We start from the raw sequence: 24825 nt of genomic DNA, 5'->3' as shown, positions 1-24825 counted from the left end.
TTGACAGGATAATAAAGTGTTTTATTGCTCAGCTGTTCATTTGCAACTGTGCAATTTCATATTTACTGGCAGCAACAACCAAAAAATTTCTAATCACGATTTTGCTTAAATGCTGCATTCATCATGCGATGGTTTATGAATATGTATGCAGTGCTTTCTGAGAGAACGGGCGTCTCGTTTAACTGAGTTGCAGGTGATGTTGCTGGACTGGCATTAAACAGGATTACCCAGTGACACTTCCAGTACCCCCTGCCTTCCTCCCGTCCCCTCCCCTTAGCCCCGCCACCCCCGCACGGGGCTGCAGTCACAGTAAAGCACGGGCTCGGTGTGAGATATTAACAATGAGAAATGCTTTACCTGGGTTCGGGCAATATGATTTTTTTGCTAGCCCGGGCCGCCGGTGTAGATTTACTTTTTTCCATCGCCATCAGATAGCTGACATCAGCCAGCACCGCCTCCAAGTCCGCCATCTTCCACACGGGAACAGAAAAAAAAAATCAATACAAAAAAAAACAAAAAACTGCCCCTCACCCCAATAACCAATTCAAACGAATTCCCACACGCTGATAAACACAGGCGGTCTGGTTTTGTCTCGGTATTATTCTACCACATTGGACAGACTATACTGTTGTGTTTGTTTTTAGTTTTTAATTGGGGGCTCCTTACTGTTTTTTTTGAAGAGGGAAGAAAATCCGCTTCTGTAAAGCACGCAGATTTGTTGCGGGCTGTTTCCTGCTGTACAAATGAAAATGATACGAGGACGTATTTCAGTTGTGAACCGTATTCGTTTTTTGTATTTCGAATGGAATCCGATTTGAATCTCGACAGGAGTTCTCAAATCAACGGTCTTGTGGTGGTGTTCCGATCCGAGCTGTCAGAAAAGCCAGGTCGGGTTGCTGAACACACCGCAGTTTACACCAACAGTCCACATCAAAATTAACTCCCAGGACAACTTGACAGAAACCGGTTTCGGAAAACTCTCCCAAAAATAATTCAATCAATTGAAAAACGGGTGCAGAATAATACAAAAATAATAATTAAAAAAAAAAAAAAAGCTCCTCTTTCTCCGATACTAAATAAATCTTAAAACCATGCAAAAACCAATGTCATTTTTTTCGAGAAAATAAAACGAGGCCAGTTTCCTTGTTATGATCTGGAGACAGAACGAAAATAGATTTATGATTTTAATTTCTTGGCTTGCATTTAATATTAGTACAGCAACCCCTCATTATATTTGTTTTTACAGCTATATATGTATTTATTATATATAAAAAAAGTCTTTTGCGTGGTTTCGTTTCTGTGCACACGATATCCTTGCCGTTTTAGGAGGTGAAAATGAAGTATATTTTTAATGTCACACGAATAGTTACAATAGCCAAACCAAACGCTTCTCCATTTTCATGCGTGACGAAGTGGTCTATGGTTACCTATTCACCCAAACTGCAATATCTTCAAAAAAAACACGCTGTTTTTTTTTTTGGTTTTTTTTTTTTTTTAAGGTCAAGGAAATTGCACCGAACAACCGCCTTCTTTGAGTGAGATTTTTTTATTATTTTTTTTTTTTTAAAGACGATGATCCTTTGAAAGCTAGCTGTTGTGAAATGTCTTCATTTTCCCACTGTCTCTCCTTCCGCCAAAAAATTCAATTTTGAAAAGCATACATGTACATAAAAAAAAAAGAATATTTCTAAAGGCAAAAATGTTTCTTAGACACGATTCTTCTCCAAACAGCAGTTTCTCATCTAACAAACAGAATGCGTGTTTTTAAATATCTTCATGAAACGCGGCTGCACGTTTTGATTACTCTTCATCGTCTCTGGGTATTACTTGATAGCACATCTTCTTTTTTTGTGATTTTCCAGTAACAGTAAGTCTTTTTTTCCCCTGACAGCCCCGTTTCTCCCTGTTGCTTTGCAAGGCTGTAGCAGACGCGCTGTGTGAGTTACTTCCTCCCCTGCGAACTAAAACACAGAGCCCCTGCAAAACACGGAGCTGGACTCCTAGCCGGGATCCGGATTCCGGAATCAGGAAATACCTGTAGTGCGCAGTAAATAAGATTAACTTTTCTGTAGAATAAATTGCCCCTTCATCTAAATTCCTTGTATTATTGCTGTATCACTGCATACATTTTTTAAAAAAAAAATAATATATGCATATTTATTAAAATAAAAATGCATTAGACACATTGCATATTATATATATGATGGCTGTGTGGTCCAGTGGTTAAAGAAACGGGCTTGTAACCAGGAGGTCCCCGGTTCAAATCCCACCTCAGCCACTGACTCATTGTGTGACCCTGAGCAAGTCACTTAACCTCCTTGTGCTCCGTCTTTCGGGTGAGATGTAATTGTAAGTGACTCTGCAGCTGATGCACAGTTCACACACCCTAGTCTCTGTAAGTCACCTTGGATAAAGGCATCTGCTAAATAAACAAATAATATATATATATATATATATATATATATATATATATATATATATATATATATATATATATATATTTATGATGTATTGTATAATTGCTTTTTCAACACCTGCTATTGTAAGTTATGCCAATAAAGCACCATTGAATTGAATTGAATAGTGCATTGGAGACACTGCCCCCTAGTGTATAACACAGTTAGTGCATTGTAGACACTGCCCCCTAGTGTATAACACAGTTAGTGCATTGTAGACACTGCCCCCTAGTGTATAACACAGTTAGTGCATTGTAGACACTGCCCCCTAGTGTATAACACAGTTAGTGAATTGTTGACACTGCTCCCTAGTGTATAACACAGTTAGTGCATTGGAGACACTGCCCCCTAGTGTATAACACAGTTAGTGCATTGGAGACACTGCCCCCTAGTGTATAACACAGTTAGTGAATTGGAGACACTGCCCCCTAGTGTATAACACAGTTAGTGCATTGGAGACACTGCCCCCTAGTGTATAACACAGTTAGTGCATTACTGTAAGTGATACTGTAAGTTAGATCACATTCATGTATATATATATATATATATATATATATATATATATATATATATATATATATATATATATATATATTCTGAGATATGAAGAGTTTCAATTAATTAAAAGGGATTGGCATGAGCTCAAGCTAATTAAGTTAATGACATTGTTTTTCTTGAGCAAAAGAACACCTGCTATTCTGAAGCGATGAATCGACACCTGTGTCTTCAGCATGCAAACAGCACACTTAACCCTTCACAGGGGTGCTAACTGAGGGCTGAGTTTGTGCTTCCCCTTATTGATCAGTGTTGAAAACGCCCCGTCGTGTGTGCAACACGACACGAAATGTCCCATTCAGGAGTGAAAAGGACAATGTGAAACAGGTGTGCTTACAGAAGGGGAAGTGGAAGTCACGCTTTAGCATTACCACCCGGTGTCACTAACTAGTGTGAGCAGCATTCCCACTTCTCCTGGTGCTGAAGAGCTTGCTTTTCCTACTGGAAACGGACGTGTTTTTTCATGTGTTCTTTACCATACCTCTCAGGGCTGAGCCATGCTTCCCTGTGCTTTACCACTCTTGCACTGTGCTTTATTACACTTGGCTTTGCGTGTACTATGGGGAGCTTGTCTAAGTGGTGGTGCGCAGTGTCTATTACAAAGCAACTGCTCTCGCTCTGCTGAATAACAGCGTCTCCCCCATCAACTGTTTTGGAAACAGATCTGAAAAGCCAATTAGACACATGCGCCGGGCTCTGTAAATTGCTAATCAGCGAGTGAGTTTGATCAGTCTCTTCTTCCAGATGGCGTCTGTTTAGCAGCCAGCGTGATTCACGCTCACTCCCACGCGCGTGGGGGAGGCGGGGGGGAGCAGCACCTCTTAGCTGGGAGAAGTCCTTGTTCTTGTATTCTGTTTTAACAGCGCTGTTTAGTTTACTGCAGGTAGTCTACACTTTTACAAAAAAAAAAATGTAAAGGTGGCAGCCTTAGCCACCTGAATGAAAAGCAGCTCTGTGCTAATAGAGTGTAGTTAGATTGCAATTTGACTGCTGCTCTGTCCATTTTAAAGTGTTGAGTCCAATGGGGCTTTTACATGGTGATTGGTGCCACCTGGTGGTGTAATGTTGTAATTGTGCTTTTTGGAATAGAGAATTGAAATGATGCAGAACCATTACTCTGCCACTGCATTGCCACTGGAGATCCCTTGTGTCAGTATTTGTGGGCCGTGGTGTAGCTGTATGATGCAATGCCAAGCCCTCCTCAGTGCAAGGTGCCCTAGGAAGGAAATTCATATTGACGTCCAGTCACAGCATGATTGAGTGGAGTCACTTTCTCAATCATTCGAAGCCGTGTTTAATTCTGTATTGTTGGGTTTGTTTTTATTGATGTCTGTGAAGGGACCTTGGGGTTTTGTTTTGGATTGAAAAGCTGTCTTGCAATGTGCTGCCTGTCTGGTGTATGGGGGGGCGGGGGGGGGGGGGGGGGGGGGGGGACCCTATTTAGAATCAGATGGAAAGTGGCTGTGGTGTAGCTGATTAAAATTGCAATTAGCAGCATTCCTTTAAAACGAGCTTCTCACAGTGGCAACACATTACTGAAATGGAAGTCACTGTTAGTCAATTAAATTGGCTTCAAATGAAAGCAGCTGAACACGCACAGCATTGTTAAGTCTCTAAAATATCAATTCCAATTCTAATTCCTTCGAAGGAACTGGTATTGATTTTAAGAAGGAATTAGAATTTGGAATTTGGAATTGATTTTAAGAAGGAATTAGAATTTGGAATTTGGAATTGATTTTAAGAAGGAATTGGAATTTGGAATTTGGAATTGATTTAAAGAAGGAATTGGAATTTGGAATTTGGAATTTGGAATTGGCTCTCAGACCTCGCTGCAGTCTGAGATCATGTGCGCAAGAGGGAGCTCTTAATCTCCCCCTGCATCCAAACTCCGAGCAAATCAACAGATTATCAGATCAGGGGAAACTTGGAGTCTATGATAAACGTTTGGAGAAGATTTGTGAAAATGAACGAGCGCCATGGTAAGCAGAGGCAGCCAGGAGGCTTAGCTCTGCATGCGCTGCATCACTGCCTTAGCTTGAACCACACAGCCTCCCTCCCTGTCCCTCAGCTCTAACCACTGAGCCGCACAGCTTCCCTCCCTGTCCCTCAGCTCTAACCACTGGGCCACACAGCTTCCTTCCCAGTCCTGCAGTTAGAACCATACAGACACCCTGCTTCTGGTAAACTATCAAAGAGCCTCACCCAAAATCTCTCTCTCTGTCTCTCACTGTCTCTCTCTGTGTCTCTATCTCTCTCTCTCTCTGTCTCTCTGTCTCTATCGAGACGGGACGAGATGAAGCAGATCCCATCAAACGGACCTGACAACTTTAAAAGGATTTATAACATCATTAGAGCTCCGTAATGTCTCGGCCTGCTGTACATCTGACGGAATATTCGAGCAGCTGTTCCCATGGCAACGTGCTGCGTGCATTCTTTCATCCAGACAGCGCTGCCCCGTCAGTGTGATTCCGAGCCAGGCGCTCTGAGGGATACAGAGGAGAACCGGGGGGGTAATTCAAGGAATAGTGAAGCAGACAGTGCTGCTGCTGCATGCCATTCATAACCGTGGTGACTGCAACAAAGCAATCGCAAACCCTTCATGCAGAAGCGGGTAGGCAGAGCTCAGATAAGGAGAGCAAAACATTGCACAGGTCCTGAAGCCAGGCAGAGGCAGGGCTCAGCTCTGATCAGCAGCATAATTACACGGGGGTCTGTTTAATTATCTAAACCAGCGGAGGATCTTAACAGTTTAATTATAGTGTCTTCACTTTTATTGTGACAAGCGTTTGTCTGGGACTCTGGGTTCATGACTGCGGCTACGTTATCACACACAGATGTCCCAGGCTGTGTTTGGTTTACCTCTTAAATAGAAAGAATAAACGGTGCCACCTGCTGCAGCAACATGACTCAGAGAGGCTCGCCAAACACTGCGAGAGGCAGCAGTCCTGCCCATTCTTTGACACATGCTGCCACCTGCTGGTAAAAGGTGGCAGTAGAGAAAAGAGGGGAGGTGGAGCGTGGGGCGAGGAGCAATACAAATCTAGTTTCACACGATGAATGACCGTTTGACCTGTCCTCATTCTGTCTTTATAAAAAAATAAAACTGAACTGTGGCAAACTGCTAAACAAATGTATTGCAATTTTTAAATCTTATCGCTCCCTAACCCGCCCACATCCACCCCCTGGAAAAAAAAAAAAAAAAAAAGTCTCCATAGCAACTCCAACGGGCCGAAGATGCCCAAACATCGCGGGAGGGTCCCTGGAGGAGCCGCTCTGAGCTGCAGTCATGTTGTTAGCAACTGTGCGAGTTATGCAAATGAGAGAACTAATCAAATAGCACGCGGGATCCTGCAGAGAGGCACATAAATAATATCTGTGATCTCTTAAACCCTGCAGCTCTGCACAGAGACACACAGCAACACCTGCAGCTCTGCACAGAGACACACAGAGACACACAGCAACACCTGCAGCTCTGCACAGAGACACACAGCAACACCTGCAGCTCTGCACAGAGACACACAGCAACACCTGCAGCTCTGCACAGAGACACACAGCAACACCTGCAGCTCTGCACAGAGACACACAGAGACACACAGCAACACCTGCAGCTCTGCACAGAGACACACAGCAACACCTGCAGCTGCACAGAGACACACAGCAACACCTGCAGCTCTGCACAGAGACACACAGAGACACACAGCAACACCTGCAGCTCTGCACAGAGACACACAGCAACACCTGCAGCTGCACAGAGACACACAGAGACACCTGCAGCTCTGCACAGAGACACACAGCAACACCTGCAGCTCTGCACAGAGACACACAGCAACACCTGCAGCTCTGCACAGAGACACACAGAGACACACAGCAACACCTGCAGCTCTGCACAGAGACACACAGAGACACCTGCAGCTCTGCACAGAGACACACAGCAACACCTGCAGCTCTGCACAGAGACACACAGCAACACCTGCAGCTCTGCACAGAGACACACAGCAACACCTGCAGCTCTGTCAATACTATTATTATTATTATTATTATTATTATTATTATTATTATTATTATTATTATTATTATTATTATTTTATTATTATTATTATTATTATTATTATTATTATTATTATTATTATTATTATTATTATTATTGTTGTTGTTGTTGTTGTTGTTGTTTTTGAGTCATTAATAATCTCTTTAAATATTTCATTGCTATGGCAGTAGCTGAAAGGCTCTTGTGCAGAGGAGGCTTGTCATCAAAGGCACTAGGTGATGCAGTTTTCAATATTGTTCATATTCAGTGGACTTTCCTACATCCTCACACCCACCAATTAAAAGAGAGAGAGAGAGGGGAACAGACAGCAGCTCACAGTTTCAATTTGAAGCACAAAGCTTTATTGGTTTGCTGTAGCAGTTGGTAAGTAAACACTGGCAATCTTAATCAGCATGGGTGGCGGGTGTATGAGCCAGCAGGTCACTGGAGAGGAGGGGGTCCGTCTCGTCTTCAACGAGGTGAGGGGTCCCGGGGCTCCGGGGGCTCAGTTGGTGGGGTGGAAAGCCCCCCTCTGGTGCCACTGCATGTCCCGAATGCGCCTCACAGACTGGATCTGGGGGTGCTGGGCGCCGAACTCCAAGCTGTCCTTGTAGTCCCCTTTCTCAAGCAGGTACTGGTACCCTCTGTATCCAGGGTACTGATACCCCACCCATCTGTGAGGGGAGAGGGAGAGAGAGCTCAGGATCTGTCTGTCTCATCATCCCTCTCTATGTGTCTGTAACGCAAGCTAGCTGTCCTGATGAAGAGGAGGAGGGGGGGTCGGCCTCCCCAGGGCAGGCCCTATACTGGAGCGAATCAGTCCTGGAGCTCTGTCCCAGAGCTCTGAGGAGTTCTAGAATGTAGCTGTGCGGAGCTTCTCAGCTCAACAGGGTCTGCAGCTGCCAGCTCTGTGTCTGTAAAGGGGGATTTACAAACAACGCACTGTACACTGCACACTGAAACAGCCAGTAGCATTGCCCAGTTACAGGAAGAAAACAGGACAAGCTGTGAAAAGAGCGCTGTCCACACGGACACACAAACTGGACTCACAGAGTTCCCAAGGGTCAGGACAATGAATCCAGCATGTCCTTTAATGATAAAGCAAGGACTCCCCCTGCTGTGTGTATGTGCACAGTGTATATGTATATATATATATATATATCTCAGTACTGGCTGTGCTCTCCACTCCTCTGCTGTGTGTGTGTATATGCACAGTGTATATGTATATATATATATATCTCAGTACTGGCTGTGCTCTCCACTCCTCTGCTGTGTGTGTGTATATGCACAGTGTATATGTATATATATATATCTCAGTACTGGCTGTGCTCTCCACTCCTCTGCACTCACGTTCCGCTCTGCACCCTCACGGAGGAGACTTTCTCCTGGTATCCGTGGGCATGGAAGCTGGGCACATCGTCATCAATGATCTCGATCTTCTTCCCAGTGAAGCTGGGGTTTTCATACATGATAATCTTGTGCTCCTGGCTGCCCTGTGAAAGTCAACCACAGACAGACAGACAGACAGACAGACACGCAGACAGACAGACACGATGTATTCAGAGAGGTGTCTTAGCAGGACAATTTTAGAAGCTTGCTATATATATATATTTTTAACTACTTGCATGAGCTGTAGCCCTCGCCAGCAGGGATCAGAATCTGCTTCATACTACACTGCAATAAGAGACTTCGCTATTACTATAACAAGCCAAGTTAAATTCCATCCACATTTCCACAGGGCATCTTTATAAAGGTCTGTTGTGTTTTTAAGTAGCTTGTGGGGTTGGTTGTAAGCATGCTATCCTTCCTTCACACCCGCCCGCCTGTCGGAGGTACGCACCACTTTGATTGGCCTGAAGGAGGAGACGGTGTCACTGCGACGGCTGTTGGTCCAGGAGTCCCAGCGAGGATATTCTCCCTTCTCAAACACAAACTGCTCTCCCTTGCAGCTCGACTGCTCGTAGCCAACCCAGCTGAGGAGAGAAGAGAGAGGAGATGGGGAGAGGAAGGGGGGCGCGTGGAAAGACAAGAGAGGGGAGGGGGGGGCAGAGTAGAGTTCAGAAAGTGAGGAGGAAGGGAAATGAGAAGGGAAAGCACTCTCTCCTGCCCCCCTGCTCAGTCTCCCCCTGCTGAACTCACGGTCCGGATTGCACCAGGATGGAGCCCACTTTCTCCACTCCGAACTCCCTCAGGTCGGGGCAGGGTCCAGTCAGCTCATGGCAGCGGCCCTGGAAGTTCTCCTGTTCGTAGATGACGATCTGGGAGGGGGGAGAAATCCTGTCTGTAACTCTGAACGTTTCCCACCTTCTCTCTGCTTCTCTCTCTCCCGCTATCTCTCTCTCCCTCTCTCCTGTCCTGTCTCCATCTCCCTCAGCCTCCCCATCCCCTCTCCCTTGTCTCTCACCTTGAATGCCACGGTGCTCGGCTGCTGCTGTTTAGATGCAGGAGTCTGGTGGTCTGTTGCCATTGTGATCCGGATGCTTTGTTAAGTGGAAAAGTGCTGAGGGGGACGGGGAGGAGAGACACAGAGTGGTGAGCGATACATAGCAGAACAGTACAAACCAATGGCATTGTTAACATTAATATTAATAGCAGCAGTAATAGTTGTAGAAGTAACAGCAGCTCTTACCAGTACCTGCTTGTGCCAGTGAGGCACTGGGCAGCGGGGCTCAATTTATACTGGAGCGCTAAGTGGCGCTGCCAAAATGATTTCTAAACCAGTTCCAGAATGACGGCTGGAAAATCACAGCAGATTAGCGGTGAATGGGGCCCGCGCTCAGCTGACCTGGGGGGCCCTTTGTTCCCGAGCGTATCAAGTTGTCCAATTATTTCATTAGCTTTCAGTTTCAAAGGCGCTGGCATTGTTCAGGGTTTACATGAATCAGCCCTGCCGGTGCCAAGAGCCGGGGCAGTGTCTGTGGAACAAAGCTGCTGCCTGACCCAGCACAGGGCTTTCTGAGCCAGCGCACCGAGCCTGTCAAAGAGGGGGCGTGCGCACTGCGTTCTGCACTGCGCTGGAACTGAGATGGAGTCGATGCATGTAAACACACACACAGGGCAGAGAATACCCACTCCATAGCTATTACTATTCATAGTATTATTATCCATCCCATGTCAGTATAGTAAAAAAAACTCCAATCAAGTGACAGTGTTATACACTAGGGGGCAGTGTCTATAATGCCCAGGCTGTGCTACACATTAAGGGGCAAGAATGTATTTTGTATTGACTCTGTTGCCCATATGCAAGTTCATACGCAATAAACTCTGAAGTTAAATGCGTGGTACTCAGTCATACTGGACTGCTGTGACAGTTCCTATTTGTGTTGGGATGTAATACTGCAACGTTGCACATGGTCACTCTGCATAGCACCCCAGAAAGCAGCTCTGAAAGGTGATGTGTGTGTGAGATGGGGAGCCCTCGGCACACTGAAAGGCTTTGCTGTTCCCGGTCCTGATCTTCCTCTTTCCTTGTAGATGTTTTGCTGTGCCGCACACCTCATTCTCCAACCCTAACCCTAACTCCACTAATAAGGTTTTTTTTTTTGCATAGTACATAGTGCAACCTGGTGGTCAATTCTTGCCATTGTAGTTTTATTTAAATACGATTTTTGCAAAGCAATCTAGCGTCACCTGGTGGCTGCATGTTGTAATTGTGTCAAAGATCTGATTTATTCTGCTGTAGTGAGAGTGAAACAACCCATTTTAGGGAGGAGTTTCTTGTGGAAAGCCATGCATTCTTAATGGAAACAAAAGGGTTCCTTCCGTACACCACTGAGCCTGACTGGCACATTGTCTGGGAATATTCAACGGGGACCTGCTATTGTATAATATACAGTGTGTGTGTGTGTGAGAGAGAGTTAGCAGACATAGGCTCTGATCATCAGGGCTGACAAAGTTGTCCACTGGATATTTTGAACAGGCGAACAGGCAGACAGGCATTAGGTATCATTTAACATGTGTTCATTGCTAACCTGTGGCTGCAATCGCTCTGCATCGTTTGAAATGACTGGGCATGGCTTATACCTACAACATTGGCTCATTGTCAAAGTCAAATGCAAACAAAGGTTTCAAAGCCTAGCTGAATGTTATGGGCAGCAGGTGAAGCATGGAATTCTGTATTATACGCTGCCCTTGCAACCATTACACAGTTTGAAATAAATAAAAGTCAGGCAACGCATAGCATCGCACTGCATGTGCGTTTATTTTGTTGGTCTGTCGACAGCAATTGATTACAGTTACACTGTCCTTGCCAAACCCAGCTTTCCTGGACTCAGCTCACCTGGCTTTGATCACTATCTGGCAGAGAAGGCATGCTGTGCTCCTGACTCTCCCTTCGCAGCCAGGAACCTGCTTTCTGAGGATGCTGCCAGATCTGGTCCGGGTCCACCCTGATTGGAAGCTTTGGTTTTACTTACCTGTCCTCCCCATCCTTGAGCTGAAGACCAGTCTGATACTGTGTCCACCCGGCTGTATGCCCTCTCTTGCTTTCCAGCCCTGCATATTTTGGAGATACAGAATGCTGAGGATGGGGCTAGGATCTCTCTGTGATAACATGGAGACAAAGACAAAGGCTCCTCGAGTCTACAAATAGAAAAGTGTCTTTTTAGTTCTTGCGTGACCCTTGGGAGATGTGAAACTCGTGGTGCAGTCTTGCACAGAGGAGTTAGCACCACGGCGAGGGCTGTTGGGGTGTTAGTGTTTTGGGATCTCTGCTAGACTGAAGGCACCATGTGCTAAGATGATCACCACAGCAATGAGCAGATCAACAGAAGCAAGGTTTAGCAGAACGTGTCATTATTTGGCATCAGATGTATTGTTGGTGACAGTATACCCGAGACAGCGGGAACATTTGGTTTACATTGTTTATATATATATATATATATATATATATATATATATATATATATATATATATATATATATTTCTCTCGACAAACAACCAATCTGAACAACCAGTTATTAGAATAGTTTTATTCACGTTTGTTTGCAGTTCTTTCTATTAGGGTGTGTTGCTTGTACAGAGGGGTAGATTAGATCGGGTGGAAAGACTTAAGAACTCATATAGCTGGTAAAGCTCCTTTCAAACCCGGTGGGACAGTGCTGTAACTAAGGTTTCGTTAAACTGCAGTTTTTCACTTAGCACACAGTGCCACCCGGTGGGTAGATGCAGTATTGTGTTTGTTTGACTGGTAGTCTCACTGGTGGTCTGGCTCTTGTGGGACACTGTTTTGAACCAAGCACAGATGCAGGAGCAAATTTTCAGAGAGAAATAAAATCATTTTTAACAATAATTGAAGTACTCCTCCGTCATGCAGCTAAGTCGTTCCCTCCTAGTTATGATGGCGTTCCAGTTTTATTTATTTTTGTCCAAGTTTGCTTTAGCGCTTATTTAAAAACAAGACCCTTCATTTTGTGGATGGGGTCTGCGCAATGGGGCTCCTCCCTCTAAGTGATGTCACTCATAGAGATTGAATATGTATGCTGATTCAAAGGTGACGCCCCCTAGCTGTCATTTGATTTCCTGTAATTTGTCCTGAACTGCAAAAGAACAGGTGTAACAGCACACAGACACACAGACAGACACACAGACACACAGACACACAGACACACAGACAGACAGACAGACAGACAGACAGACACACAGACAGACAGACACACAGACAGACACACAGACAGACACACACACAGACAGACAGACACACAGACACACAGACACACACAGACACACAGACAGACAGACACACAGACAGACACACAGACACACACACACACACAGACACACAGACAGACAGACAGACAGACAGACAGACAGACACACAGACAGACAGACAGACAGACAGAATAAACCCATTCTGTTTTCTTCAACAAGCACCTCTTCTGTACTGGGCTGGTCCCTTCACTTCATCACACCTGGATACCCATCAGCAGCCAGTGATCCCCCTTCTCTATGCAGTGCTATTGCTTTGTGGACAGCAGGGCTGGTGAACAGTGTAAGTGCACAAACTGAGCAGCTGTACACACTGCACGAGGGTCCAAACTGACCTGCGTAGGAATGTGCTAGAATGCATGTACAGTGTCCTAACACCTAGCCCAGCCAAGGATCAGCTCGGAGGAATAAGGGAGACGAGGCGTGCTCGTGTCTTTTGAAGGATCTTTATTGAGAGGTGTGTGTTTGCACAGGGATCCAGGCGGGCGCCGGGTCACTTGTGTATGCGTCTCTTCTTGGTGCCCCTGCCACAGGCACTGGCGGGGAGGGAGGGGGGGCAGGGCGGCTCTGCTCTCCTTTAGCTGCTGCCCGCAGTGGGGGGGGTGGGGATGATGGGGATGGGGGTGGGTGCCGGGGGGTCGGCAGGGACCTGGAAGCAGCCTCGCTTGTGCCACTGCATGTCGCGTACCCGTCGGATAGACTGGATCTGAGGCAGGTTGGCATCCCAGTCATTCCAGTGCTTGAATTCGCCCTTCTCGAAGACAAACTGACGCCCCCGATATCCTGGGTACATGTAGCCCACCCACCTGCAGGGGGCGATAACACAGGGAACATTTCACACCATTTGACTTCATTAAGGACATTAGCTTTGCATCTCTGCTCCTATGCCTGTCATTCACTTAAACAGAGACAGACTGTCTCATAGCAAGACACCTAGCCAAGATTACACTGACACGAAACATAGTGTTGCAGAAAAACTACAAACTAAAACTTCAGCGACTTTCAGCGCCAAGTAACCACACAGAAAGGCTACCCAAGAAAATAAACAGACATAGATATTCATCCCGGTGTATTAGATTGGTTTACTGCTCTGTTTTATTGAGTTATCATTGCTCCTGTATATACAGCTGTACAGGTCTACAGTGTTGAAAGACAGCGCAGACAGCACTGAGAATGCACTGCAGTGGACTGGTCCCCTTACCAAGCGTTCCTCTGGCCCTGTATAAAGTTTACCCCATGCGCTGGCTGGGTGACTCTGCATTAAATAAGCCCTGTCCCGTATGTGAGTGCCTACTTACGTTCCGTTGAGTGACTTCACGCTGGCCACCCTGTCCTGGAAGCCGTGGGCCCACAGGCTGGGCACGTCATCGTCCACGATCTCCATCTTGCGCCCGTTGAAGCCGGCGTTCTCGAAGAGGTGGATCTTGTGCTCTGCGCTGTCCTGGAGGTGGGGGGAGGGGGTTACATTTGGTCAGCCTGCAGACAGGCTGTGTGATCTTGCAAGCGATGTTCCAACATTAAAACTGTTCGTCTGTCCTGCCTGTCTGCCTGCCTGCCTGCCTGCCTGTCTTTCTGTGTGCTTCCCTGACTGCCTTGTTCCCTGTCTTTCTGCCTGTCTGCTTGCTTACCTGTATCCTTGCCTGCCTGTCTCTCTGCCTGTCTGTGTCTCTCTCTCTCTCTGTGAATCTGTCTCCCTGCCTGTCTGTGTGTCTCTCTCTGTGAATGTGTCTCTCTCTGCCTGTCTGTGTGTCTCTCTCTCTGTGAATGTGTCTCTCTGCCTGCCAGCTTGGATTCCCGGTCAGCAGTATCCAGGTTACTCACAACTCGCAGTGGCCGGACAGACATGAGGCTGTAGCTGGCGTGGCTGTTTGACCAGGTGTCCCAGCGTGGGTACTCGCCCTTCTCCAGGACAAACTGCTCACCCGCAAAGCCCTGCCTCTCAAACCCGACCCATCTGCAAAAGAGAGAGAGAGAGAGAGAGAGAGAGAGAGAGAGAGAGAGAGAGAGATGGAGGGAGCTGTGAGAATGGGCTCTAGGCTGTGGCTGAAAAGCCACTTGTACTACATATCGTGATGATCAACATCAAAGCAGGAATCGCAGCTCTAAACCATTTCAATGTTTCAATCTTGTTTATGATGTTCGCTGGTGTGAGAAAGAATGTGGATATAACTCTCCTAATCTTTAAATGTAAAATGTACAGAGACAGGTCTGAGGAGCACATGTTCTCAATGAGAACCGAGGAACAGAGCTGGGATCACAACAAACTCCTTGACCTGAAAGCGAGGACTGAACCCCATCATTGTCCCTGTGGCCCGAGCAGTTTGGATGAAAGTGGTTCTGCCGTACTTTTCAGCTGATCTACCCCTGCCCCTGTACTCACGGTCCAGACTCCACGATGACAGAGCCCACTTTCTCGAAGCCCTTCTCCGTCACGTCTTTGCATTCCGCGGAATACTCCGCCTTCTGCCCCTGGAAGTTCTCCAGTTCAAAGACTATGAGCTGAAGGAGGAAGAAGAAGAACAGAGAGGCATTGGAGCGCTGCTGCATGGACCCTGCTCTGTGCAAGAGATCACTAGCACAGTGACAGCAGCGTGATCAAAACCACAAACCCAGCTTTTCCAAGCTTCATTTGGCACAAGGCTCTATCTAATTTAGTTTGAATGGGCCAAGTTAGGCTCACAGTAAAACCTGGAAAGCAATGGGAGTCTTGTTTCTATCCCATTCTAAGCTCTATGAAGGTGTGAGAGCTCTGCTTTGTTTGCATCCCACTCTGAGCTCTAGAAGCTCTATGAAGGTGTGAGAGCTCTAGAAGCTCTATGAAGGTGTGAGAGCTCTAGAAGCTCTATGAAGGTGTGAGACCTCTACCTTGTTCTTCCCGCCTGCTCCTCCTCCTTGGCTCTTCCCAGCAGCCATCTGTTCTGGCGCGCTCTGCGGTTCAGTCATGACGATGCCTGGAGGGACAGGAAGAGGACAGTGATGTCATCCGCAGGCTTTCCGTTTGGTGCAGCTATGAATCAATACAGAAGTCGCCCCGTTTGAGAGGTCGGACATCAAGTGGAGATTATTGATGAAGTATCTATGAAATATCAAGAGAGAGCCAAGCACATGAATCACCAGTTTTAAACCTTACCTTGGTGTCATCTGGAAATACAGGAGCCTCCCCAGTTTGTTGCTGAATTAACGCCCAATTTATGGCATAACAACATTTCCTCCCTAATTTTTTCGGAGCAATAGTTTCGAGATCAGCTATTTACTGCTTTTTTTTAGTCTTTATTTCTTGTCCCATTGTCTTCATGTCTGTCTCACCCTGAGACAGTGTCTTATTGCTTGTTGTCATGGGTCTCTTCCATGTCAGGGCAGTGTCTGTAAAGACATCGATGTCCCAATGTACCACTAACGGTGACATCGAACCTTATCTCCCCTAATTTAAAAGCACAGAAATGCCCACAGCTGCCGAGATTTGAAGTGATTAGAATCGCGACACACACACAGCACCTGCCTCCTTGCGCCTTGTATCGGAGAGTACAACAGACCAGTACAAGCAAGCCCAAACCCACATGCAGAACGCTACACAACACCACACCAGTCCGGCCCACCATCAAGCTGAAGGCATATCTGCCTGAGGTCACAGACAGCCTTACTGTTCAGGCTGAAGTCGCTCAGGTCATCAGATCATGGGTTAACTCTAAACTGGAAGCAAGCAAGGGGACTGTAATATTAACAGGTCTATGAATCCCCATCTCAGCCAACACACTCTGAGCATCTCAGGAATGCATGTTTAAAACCTGTGTTAAACACCCCAATTGTGCAAGACTGCCGCCTGAACAGACCGAGTCTGAATATAACTTAACCATCAGACTGAAGGGAAGGAAGCAGCAGCTGAGAAGTCTGTGCAATACGCATCGGAGAGAGATAGAGAGAGAAGACAGATCCAGCAGCTGTCCAGTTTACCTGTTGCTCTGTGCAATATCCTGAATCCCAGTGCCGCTGTGTGCTGGTCCCGTCATCACAGGGCTATTTATGGTTTATTTCTGGCCACTGCAGCAGAACAGGGAAGTGTTGATGCAGCAACTCTGTCGGACGCATTGTGTCCGTGAGACTGGCTCTCAATAGCAGGGCCTGGAGCGGGTTGGCACCTCAGCCCAGATCCCCGCCTGCCAGCACCACTCCGCCTGCAATGCCTGCCAGCTGCCAGATTAGAGAGAAGCTTCACTTCAGCACATTCACCCTGAAACAGCACACATGTGCCAAGGCATTGACTGAAAAGAAACCTGTCAGCAATTTAATAACCATCCACAACACTACAGCCAACACATACCCACATCCACAAATACCCACATCAAGTCGAGACCCTGACACACACACGCACGCATGCTCCCTATCAATACACATAGTACCTGTCAATGAGAGATCCTTCTTATTTCAATGCGTGTTTATCAGCACAATTACAATGTTGTGTTTTTATAAAACCAAAAAAGAATGTGTATAAATGCACTGTTGTGAGCTGTGCAGTATTTAAACAGGCGAGAGTGTGCTCCTGGAAGAGAGTCTTGACATGTCTTGTGTTTGGTTGCACTGCCCTTTATTTTACCAGGGATCCTCGCTGGATCCAGGTGTGGCGGCACGCTGAGCTTGCTGTCAGGTGGACGGTGCGTGGCAAAGACAACATGCCTTAGTGAAAAACTTTCTAGCTACTGATCATGAGAGTCAGGAACCTGGTCTGCAGTACGCTTGGTGTGAGAGGTGTGATGTGTGACATCATCAGTGTGTGATGTGCTGCAGGGAATATCGCCCCTCTGCAACAATGTGCTCAGACTGTTTGGCCCCAGTTTGGCAGCACTTTGAGTACCACCCCCTCCCTTAACATACAAACAAACAAACCAAAACAAGCAACCAAAGCATTAATAAAAACAGTGACACTTTGAGGTCTGATACCAAAAATTTATTAACAATGTCCCAAAAATTTGACAGAATTATGGCATTTTAAAAGAAAATCGCAAAGTGTGCAAAACACGGTTTGTGAAAATTAAAAACATTTTAAAAGCCTCTAAACATTTAACAATGACTTGAGCAATATATATAAATGTATATATATATATGCACCAACATTCCTATCTTAAAAAGTATAATAATTCTATTCAATTTTGATCTGAAAGATTCCCATTTCTGGTCCTGATGCTGTCTGCAGTCTCTTAGCACAGGCAGGAGAGGACTCTTGTGCTCTTGCTAGCCCTGGAGTTTGGGGAGACGGGGAGGAAAGGTTTGTGGGGAAGGTGAATCCTGCGACTCTACCTTCCTCTCCACGTCCAACACCTGCTCCTTTCCCCTTATTGACCCTATAAACCCTGGCCCTGCGGTTTCTGGATTGGAAAAAAACCTGAAAAGCACAACTCCAGGCTGGTTTGACGCTGCGGGTAAAGACGCCCATCGAAGCTCCATCCCTGTTACTGTAAAGCGCATTCCGCTCTGGTTAGGCTGAAGGAACGAGGCTTTCCGAGCATGACAGTGCTTTTGTAAAGTAATCCCAATGCAATTCATTTTAAAGGCAAAAAACAACATAATAATCCAAGTGAATTTCAGTGAGAAAGCAGCACAGAGGTAAGGAGAGCTAGGACTCTAACACACAACACGAGCGAGGCTGCGATGGCTTCCACGTCCTGGATCGCTTCTCCCTGATTAGACACTGCAGGGTTAGGCACTGTGAAGGCTGAGGTTTAGAAATGTGTGTGTGTGTGTGTGTGTGTGTGTACATACATGACACCCGGGGGAGCGCTGTGTCGGGACAGACAGCACTGCGGTCATCTTTCTGCTGTGTGAGCGCAGCACAGGAAATGCCTGGGGAGTGTGTGTGTGCGAGAGTGTGTTTGCGGCACGGACGAGATGACAACGGTAAGGATTACAAAAAGTATGAGAATGTGACGTCTCTGCAGAGAGGTCTGAAAGCACAATGTGCACTTCAGTGTTAAAAGCACACGGATGAAGTATTTCATGCCAGGAGAAACGTTACAGCAACACAGTTTGGAGGGAGACGCAACATTTAATTCAAATCAATCATGTACACAAAAATGGATAATAAAAGTCAGAAACCAGCCAACCATCTGAAGGCTCTCCTCCCTGGATTGTGCGGGGGTATGGGGGGTGGAGGTATGAGGGTATGGGAGGGGTGTGAGGGTATGGGAGGGGTGTGAGGGTATGGGAGAGGGATGAGGGGAGGGGGTATTGGGGTATGAGAGAGGGATGGGGGAGGGGGTATGGGGGTATGGGAGCGGGATGGGGGTATGGGAGGGGTGTGAGGGTGTGAGAGAGGGATGAGGGGAGGGGGTATTGGGGTATGAGAGAGGGATGGGGGAGGGGGTATGGGGGTATGGGAGCGGGATGGGGGTATGGGAGGGGTGTGAGGGTGTGAGAGAGGGATGAGGGGAGGGGGTATTGGGGTATGAGAGAGGGATGGGGGAGGGGGTATGGGGGTATGGGAGCGGGATGGGGGTATGGGAGGGGTGTGAGGGTGTGAGAGAGGGATGGGGGTATGAGGGTATTGGAGGGGTGTGAGGGTATGGGAGAGGGATGGGGAGGGGGTATCGGGGTATGAGAGAGGGATGAGGGGAGGGGATATCGGGGTATGGGAGAGGGATGGGGGGTATAGGGGTATGAGAGAGGGATGGGGGAGGGGGTATCGGGGTATGGGAGAGGGATGGGGAGGGGTATCAGGGTATGGGAGAGGGATGGAGGGGTATAGGGGTATGAGAGAGGGATGGGGGAGGGGTTACGGGAGAGGGATGGGGGAGGGGGTATGGGGGTATGGGAGCGGGATGGGGGGGGGAGACACACATCAGGGACATTACACAGGATTAATAAAGCAAGGACAGACAGAACCCCTCTATCCCAGGCCAGACCCAGGATATCCGGGTGTGTGGGCTTCCCTTAGATACAGCTCTACCTGCAGTGCATTCCCACGCCCCCGAGCTAATAGCAACGAACAGAAAAATAGAAAAATGACAACATATTTACAACCTTGCTGTTTTTACAAAAAGAAAATCTGAAAACATATGTTTTCCAAAAAGGTATTATTGCTTTTGTTTTCAAATGAAAAAAGAAAGAAAGAAAGAGATTGTTTGATTTTCTTTTTAACCGTATTCTTGCTGGTTTCTAATTATATATATATATAGATAGATAGATAGATGTTCCTTGCTTGTTTAAATAAAGGTTTCACAGATCATTGTGTAGTCATGTCTGCAGGTCCCAGTGCTGACTAAATGTTCTTTAGCAGCCATTGCAAACACGCACGCGCACGCACGCACACACACACGCACACGGCAGTAAACCCTGTTTGTTTTGTTCTTTCAACACTGTTTTGTTCATTTGCACGTTTAAAATAAGTAAAAAAAAGAAGGAGAATTAAAACATTAAAACTACAGCGACCTCTTACATACCTGGGCTGAAAAAAAACAAACAAGGAGAAATGAAAAAGATGGAGACGAACGAGAGTCACTTTCTCTTGGGTAAACGAACACATCCATTTCCGTTCTCGGTGGCGGCTTGCGTGGAATACTTCCGGGGGGTCAAGGGTTCGAGTTCCACTGGAGTGACCCCGCAGAAGTGCTACTGCATGGGTGGGGTAGCTGGGTCCCCCTGTTCTGTGTTTGTACTCTACTGCAGCTCATAAAATCCAATGTCCTGGAATATAGCCATTTACTGTACAAACATAAAGCAGCTCTGTTTTGTCCACAAAAATATTTCTAAAGAAGGCACCATGCACATAGCAAATCGAGACAGGAGGCGTCCCGACAGCAGCATCAGCAGCAGCAGATTGTGAATTCATGTCCAGGTCAAAGGTTAAGGCTTCTGTTAAAACTCCTCCCACTTCTTCCTTGTTTAATGTGACCTGTAATAAACGGGGGTGCAAGAAAAGACACTGTGTGAATTTAGAGGGTTGGGCCAGTGCTGGAGTGAGCGCATTCTTTAAATGAATTTACTAATGCCTAGAGACTTGGCAGGGCTGTTCTGCTGTCACATCACAGATCCCTGAGGTCTGCTTCACCTTTGTTTTTTTGTTTTTTTTTCAGGTATAAGCACAGGTTTGAAACTTCTCTAATAACTAGGTGTGTCGATCTTGAAAGGTGCAACCTTTGTATTTGAACACATTCTTATTTTAGAAATATTTTAGAGAAGATAGAAGGGTGGTGAGGGGGGGACGGGACTCTTTGCCGGAAGGGGGGGGTTAAATAAAAGGTTTGGCCCCCCCAGCAGGGACAGTGTGACGGTTCAAGCACCTTTACAATCCTGAAACAAACCAAGCAGCTCCACAGAGGAGGGACAATCTACCAAGCCACGTCCTTCGCAAAGACGGCAGTGACATCACAAAGACAGCCTTGCGTTGGGGAAAGAGGCGTCTAAAGACATCTTGGAGAAGGAAGGTGGAAGCAGAGCTCAGGCAGCTCCTCCTGAGCTGGGGCACAGCAGAAAGACAGGCCAAGGACCGCTGCCTGTGCCAGAGGGCACGAAGAGGACAAGCAAGTAAACTACCTACCCCTCCTAGGGGTTGCTCTCGTATTGGCTGAGGCGCTTCTTGGATTTCAGCTCCTTCATCCACTGCGGAGACATCTCCTCCGAGCTGAGGGTGAAAAGCAGCAGCACAGGCATCAGCACTAACATGCATGAGGCAATATCGGGGGCGCAGCTCAGATACAAGAGACACTAAAACACGTCCATGCTGAACCCCTATAACAACAACTAACAAGAGCAATCGTACATGATCCCGCCACGGCAGGGAACACAAAGCCATGAGTAACATCAAAGAAATCCCCTGAGCTGCACCCTTCTGCACATGCTTCGAACCTTTCATCACAGCCAGACAGGCGGCTCTGCAGTTATTTACCAGCCTCTAAACACTCAATTCAAGGCAGGATATGAGAACAGTAAAAATGATTAAAAAAATAATGACACACACACACACGCCCCCACTCACACACACACAAACACAAACACTGAGGGCTCTGCTCTTACCCATTCTCTTTGCCCCCAGCAGGTGGCAGCACTCTGCAGCCAGCAGTCCCCTGCGAGAAGGGGGATTTGGGGAGCTGGGAGGAAGGGGAACCCTCTGCTGGACTGTCCGAGTCTTTTCTCTTCCGCAGCTGCGCCTGAGAGAGGGAGGACAAACAACACTTTAGGAACACACTGCAGCACTTTATAGAAACCTGCATCACATAAAGGGAGGTCACCATAACCCACGACCACAGCAACACAGAATTAAACAACGTTCCCACTACATCCCCATGCGGTTTGAAATGTTGCCCTGCCAAAACATCAAGAAAAAAACATCTAGGCATTATAAAATAGAAACACCAACAGGAAACTTAGCATGGTACAACTGTGCCAGCTCTGCAATTCCACTGCATAAATCAAATCAATCAGGAAACGTCAGTCATGAGAAAATTGTTTTTATGACCTTTCAGTTGCAAGCCCTCCAGCCTTCATTAGTTTGAATCTCTGTTTAAAACCCATTTAAACACCATGTGCTACTGCTAGAATCTGCAGATCTGTGTCATGTGATTGGACTGTAAGTAACGTAACATGCACCCTATGAATGAATGAGCTCTGTGCGCCCTTGAGCACCCTTAAAAACAAGAGGAATAATCTCAGCGGCTTTAAATAATAATCTTATGTATATAGGGGGGTGCAGTGTGGGGGAGCCCACCTTGAGAGCAGAGGGGTCCATCCCAGGGAAGAGGGGGACTCTCTGTGGCTGCAAGGCTGGGGATCGATCACTCCGCCTGGGTCTCTCCTCCTCGTCCGAGTCCTCCTCCTCAGCCTGCCGCACTGGCTTCTCCTCTGCAGGGTGAAGAGACGCTGTAGTTTAATTCCACCCCAATGCAAAAACAGGTGGCGACGAGAACTTAAAATAATCGCTAAAAACATCACTAGCAAGTTTTTAATTGGAGAAGAAAGAAAGAAAGAAAGAAAGAAAGAAAGAAAGAAAGAAAGAGAAGTGGTTGTTGCTGCCGCTGTGCAGTACCTGTGGAGTCTTTAAACATCCAGTCATCTGCCCTTGTGTTCTCCAGCAGGACTGAGAGCCTGTCGCCCCCTGCTGGCACTCCACTGAGGCGCACCGAGCGCGAGGGCAGGGTGCGCTTGATCCTCTTCTTGCTCAGCTGAACCCGGGTCTTCAGAGCGCTCGAGTCCAGGAACGACGTGGGCTGCTGTGAAGAGAACGAATGAAAACTGAGCGGGGAGCGGAGTCCTTACAACACGCAGAAAACATCAGAGAAGAGGAGTCTCACGAGCGAGTGAGCGGGGAGGACACACTGAGACGGGGGTCCTTACAACAACACACAGAAAACATCAGAGAAGAGGAGTCTCACGAGCGACTGAGCGGGGAGGACACACTGAGACGGGGGTCCTTACAACAACACACAGAAAACATCAGAGAAGAGGAGTCTCACGAGCGAGTGAGCGGGGAGGACACACTGAGACGGGGGTCCTTACAACAACACACAGAAAACATCAGAGAAGAGGAGTCTCACGAGCGAGTGAGCGGGGAGGACACACTGAGACGGGGGTCCTTACAACAACACGCAGAAAACATCAGAGAAGAGGAGTCTCACGAGCGAGTGAGCGGGGAGGACACACTGAGACGGGGGTCCTTACAACAACACGCAGAAAACATCAGAGAAGAGGAGTCTCACGAGCGAGTGAGCGGGGAGGACACACTGAGACAGGGGTCCTTACAACAACACACAGAAAACATCAGAGAAGAGGAGTCTCACGAGCGAGTGAGCGGGGAGGACACACTGAGACGGGGGTCCTTACAACAACACACAGAAAACATCAGAGAAGAGGAGTCTCACGAGCGAGTGAGCGGGGAGGACACACTGAGACGGGAGTCCTTACAACAACACACAGAAAACATCAGAGAAGAGGAGTCTCACGAGCGAGTGAGCGGGGAGGACACACTGAGACAGGGGTCCTTACAACAACACACAGAAAACATCAGAGAAGAGGAGTCTCACGAGCGAGTGAGCGGGGAGGACACACTGAGACGGGGGTCCTTACAACAACACGCAGAAAACACCTGCTACTCACGTCAGGGAAGGCTGTCTCGACGAGCTCGCCCGGCGTGCTGGAGGAGAGGGACAGCGCAGAGTCCCGGTCGGGGGTTCGTCTCCGCAGAGACGCGCTGGGGCTGCTGCTCCCCGTCGGGGTGGCAGGCGTGAGGCTGGAACAACAAAAACAAAAAAAAAAACACGTTTCAGACTGAGCGTCCTGCAGAGACACACACTGATATTCAGGACTGAGACACTCTCACACACACACACACACACGTGTTCAACAGTCAGAATAACAGTTCTCTGACAAAAGCTGTCATTGAAGAGCGTTCCACTAGAGGGCAGCGCAGACCACGTGCAGCCTGTAACTCCCCCTGTTTGAGAAGCGGCACTGAGGACTGCATTGCCTTGACAACGAGCCAAACCAGGCTGAAGAACATTTGCTGGAGAAAGAGAGCGAACATCCTGGCAAGCAGGTCATAATGAATTGAAAAGGAATATCACAGAACAGGGCGGTTCAGAGGGACGTGCAGCCGGTCATGTATAAAGGAGACTTTAAAGCAGGAGACAGCAGAGCGTTACAAGGCTGGAGCGAGGACCGCCTGTCCTGCACAGCTCCCACAGCCAGTGTCCTGGGGGGACGGGACGGGACAGATCATTGGGGAGAGATGGGGGACAGCTCAACCCTCCCTCACACAGAGGCCCTGCGCACCTCCCTGCACTCACCTGTCATCAGTGCGGAGTCCCGTGTCCCACGTGCCATACTGGCTGTCAGCCTCATGGACCAGCGTGTCTGTGTCCTTGGAGTCAGAGCTCGGCTTGGTGACACATTGCTTCAGCTGGTCCTGCAGAGAGAGCGGGAGAGAGGATCATGAGCCAGGGGAGTCTGGAACAATACTGACCCTATATAGAGACCCTGTACACAAGCTTCGTGCACAGCAGCCCTGCCCCGATAAAGACTCTATGTACACTCAGTACTGCCATTATATACCCCCTCCCCAGTTCACAGTACTGAATGACGTTTTAATGAGGAGAGCC

General features: G+C 47.5%; 4 protein-coding genes across 5 annotated transcripts in view; all 4 read right to left on the bottom strand.

Annotated features, from left to right (window-relative positions):
* The window catches only part of LOC117963071 (beta-adrenergic receptor kinase 2), a 57510-nt gene extending 55499 nt beyond the window's left edge, over positions 1 to 2011 (bottom strand). The window contains exons 1-2 of one of the 2 annotated variants that reach the window (XM_034901570.2): positions 667 to 2010; positions 358 to 470 (exon numbers count right to left, since the gene is read on the bottom strand). In XM_034901570.2, coding sequence (XP_034757461.1) covers positions 358 to 470 — 113 coding nt within the window. In that variant the 5' untranslated portion in view covers positions 667 to 2010. Of the gene's footprint in view, positions 1 to 357 lie in introns of both variants that reach the window. The other variant, XM_058994295.1, reaches the window with a different exon arrangement.
* A 5366-nt stretch (positions 2012 to 7377) lies between these two features.
* LOC117428056 (beta-crystallin B2) lies at positions 7378 to 9750 on the bottom strand. The gene is made up of 6 exons (XM_034046602.3): positions 9668 to 9750; positions 9443 to 9538; positions 9178 to 9296; positions 8879 to 9011; positions 8389 to 8531; positions 7378 to 7712 (listed from the first exon to the last, which is right to left on the bottom strand). Exons 2-6 carry the CDS (start codon positions 9503 to 9505, stop codon positions 7544 to 7546), a joined length of 627 nt encoding a protein of 208 aa, XP_033902493.2. The 5' UTR covers positions 9506 to 9538; positions 9668 to 9750; the 3' UTR covers positions 7378 to 7543.
* A 3425-nt stretch (positions 9751 to 13175) lies between these two features.
* On the bottom strand, positions 13176 to 16850 carry LOC131699017 (beta-crystallin B3-like). The gene is made up of 6 exons (XM_058994294.1): positions 16697 to 16850; positions 15611 to 15696; positions 15126 to 15244; positions 14567 to 14699; positions 14044 to 14186; positions 13176 to 13551 (listed from the first exon to the last, which is right to left on the bottom strand). The coding sequence occupies exons 2-6, from the start codon at positions 15686 to 15688 to the stop codon at positions 13323 to 13325; spliced, it is 702 nt and encodes a 233-aa protein (XP_058850277.1). The 5' UTR covers positions 15689 to 15696; positions 16697 to 16850; the 3' UTR covers positions 13176 to 13322.
* Positions 16851 to 17672: 822 nt separating this feature from the next.
* Positions 17673 to 24825, bottom strand: part of LOC117973308 (uncharacterized protein KIAA1671-like) — a 54566-nt gene continuing 47413 nt past the window's right edge. The window contains exons 7-13 of the mRNA XM_058994286.1: positions 24514 to 24632; positions 23825 to 23957; positions 22758 to 22941; positions 22440 to 22573; positions 21749 to 21882; positions 21273 to 21356; positions 17673 to 20627 (exon numbers count right to left, since the gene is read on the bottom strand). Coding sequence (XP_058850269.1) covers positions 21278 to 21356; positions 21749 to 21882; positions 22440 to 22573; positions 22758 to 22941; positions 23825 to 23957; positions 24514 to 24632 — 783 coding nt within the window. The 3' untranslated portion in view covers positions 17673 to 20627; positions 21273 to 21277. The remainder of the gene's footprint in view (positions 20628 to 21272; positions 21357 to 21748; positions 21883 to 22439; positions 22574 to 22757; positions 22942 to 23824; positions 23958 to 24513; positions 24633 to 24825) is intronic.

Source organism: Acipenser ruthenus, chromosome 21 (genome assembly GCF_902713425.1).
Source record: "Acipenser ruthenus chromosome 21, fAciRut3.2 maternal haplotype, whole genome shotgun sequence".
Lineage (NCBI taxonomy): Eukaryota > Metazoa > Chordata > Actinopteri > Acipenseriformes > Acipenseridae > Acipenser > Acipenser ruthenus.
The sequence above is the reverse complement of the archived record's forward strand: the minus strand, read 5'-3'. Positions and strand labels throughout refer to the sequence as shown.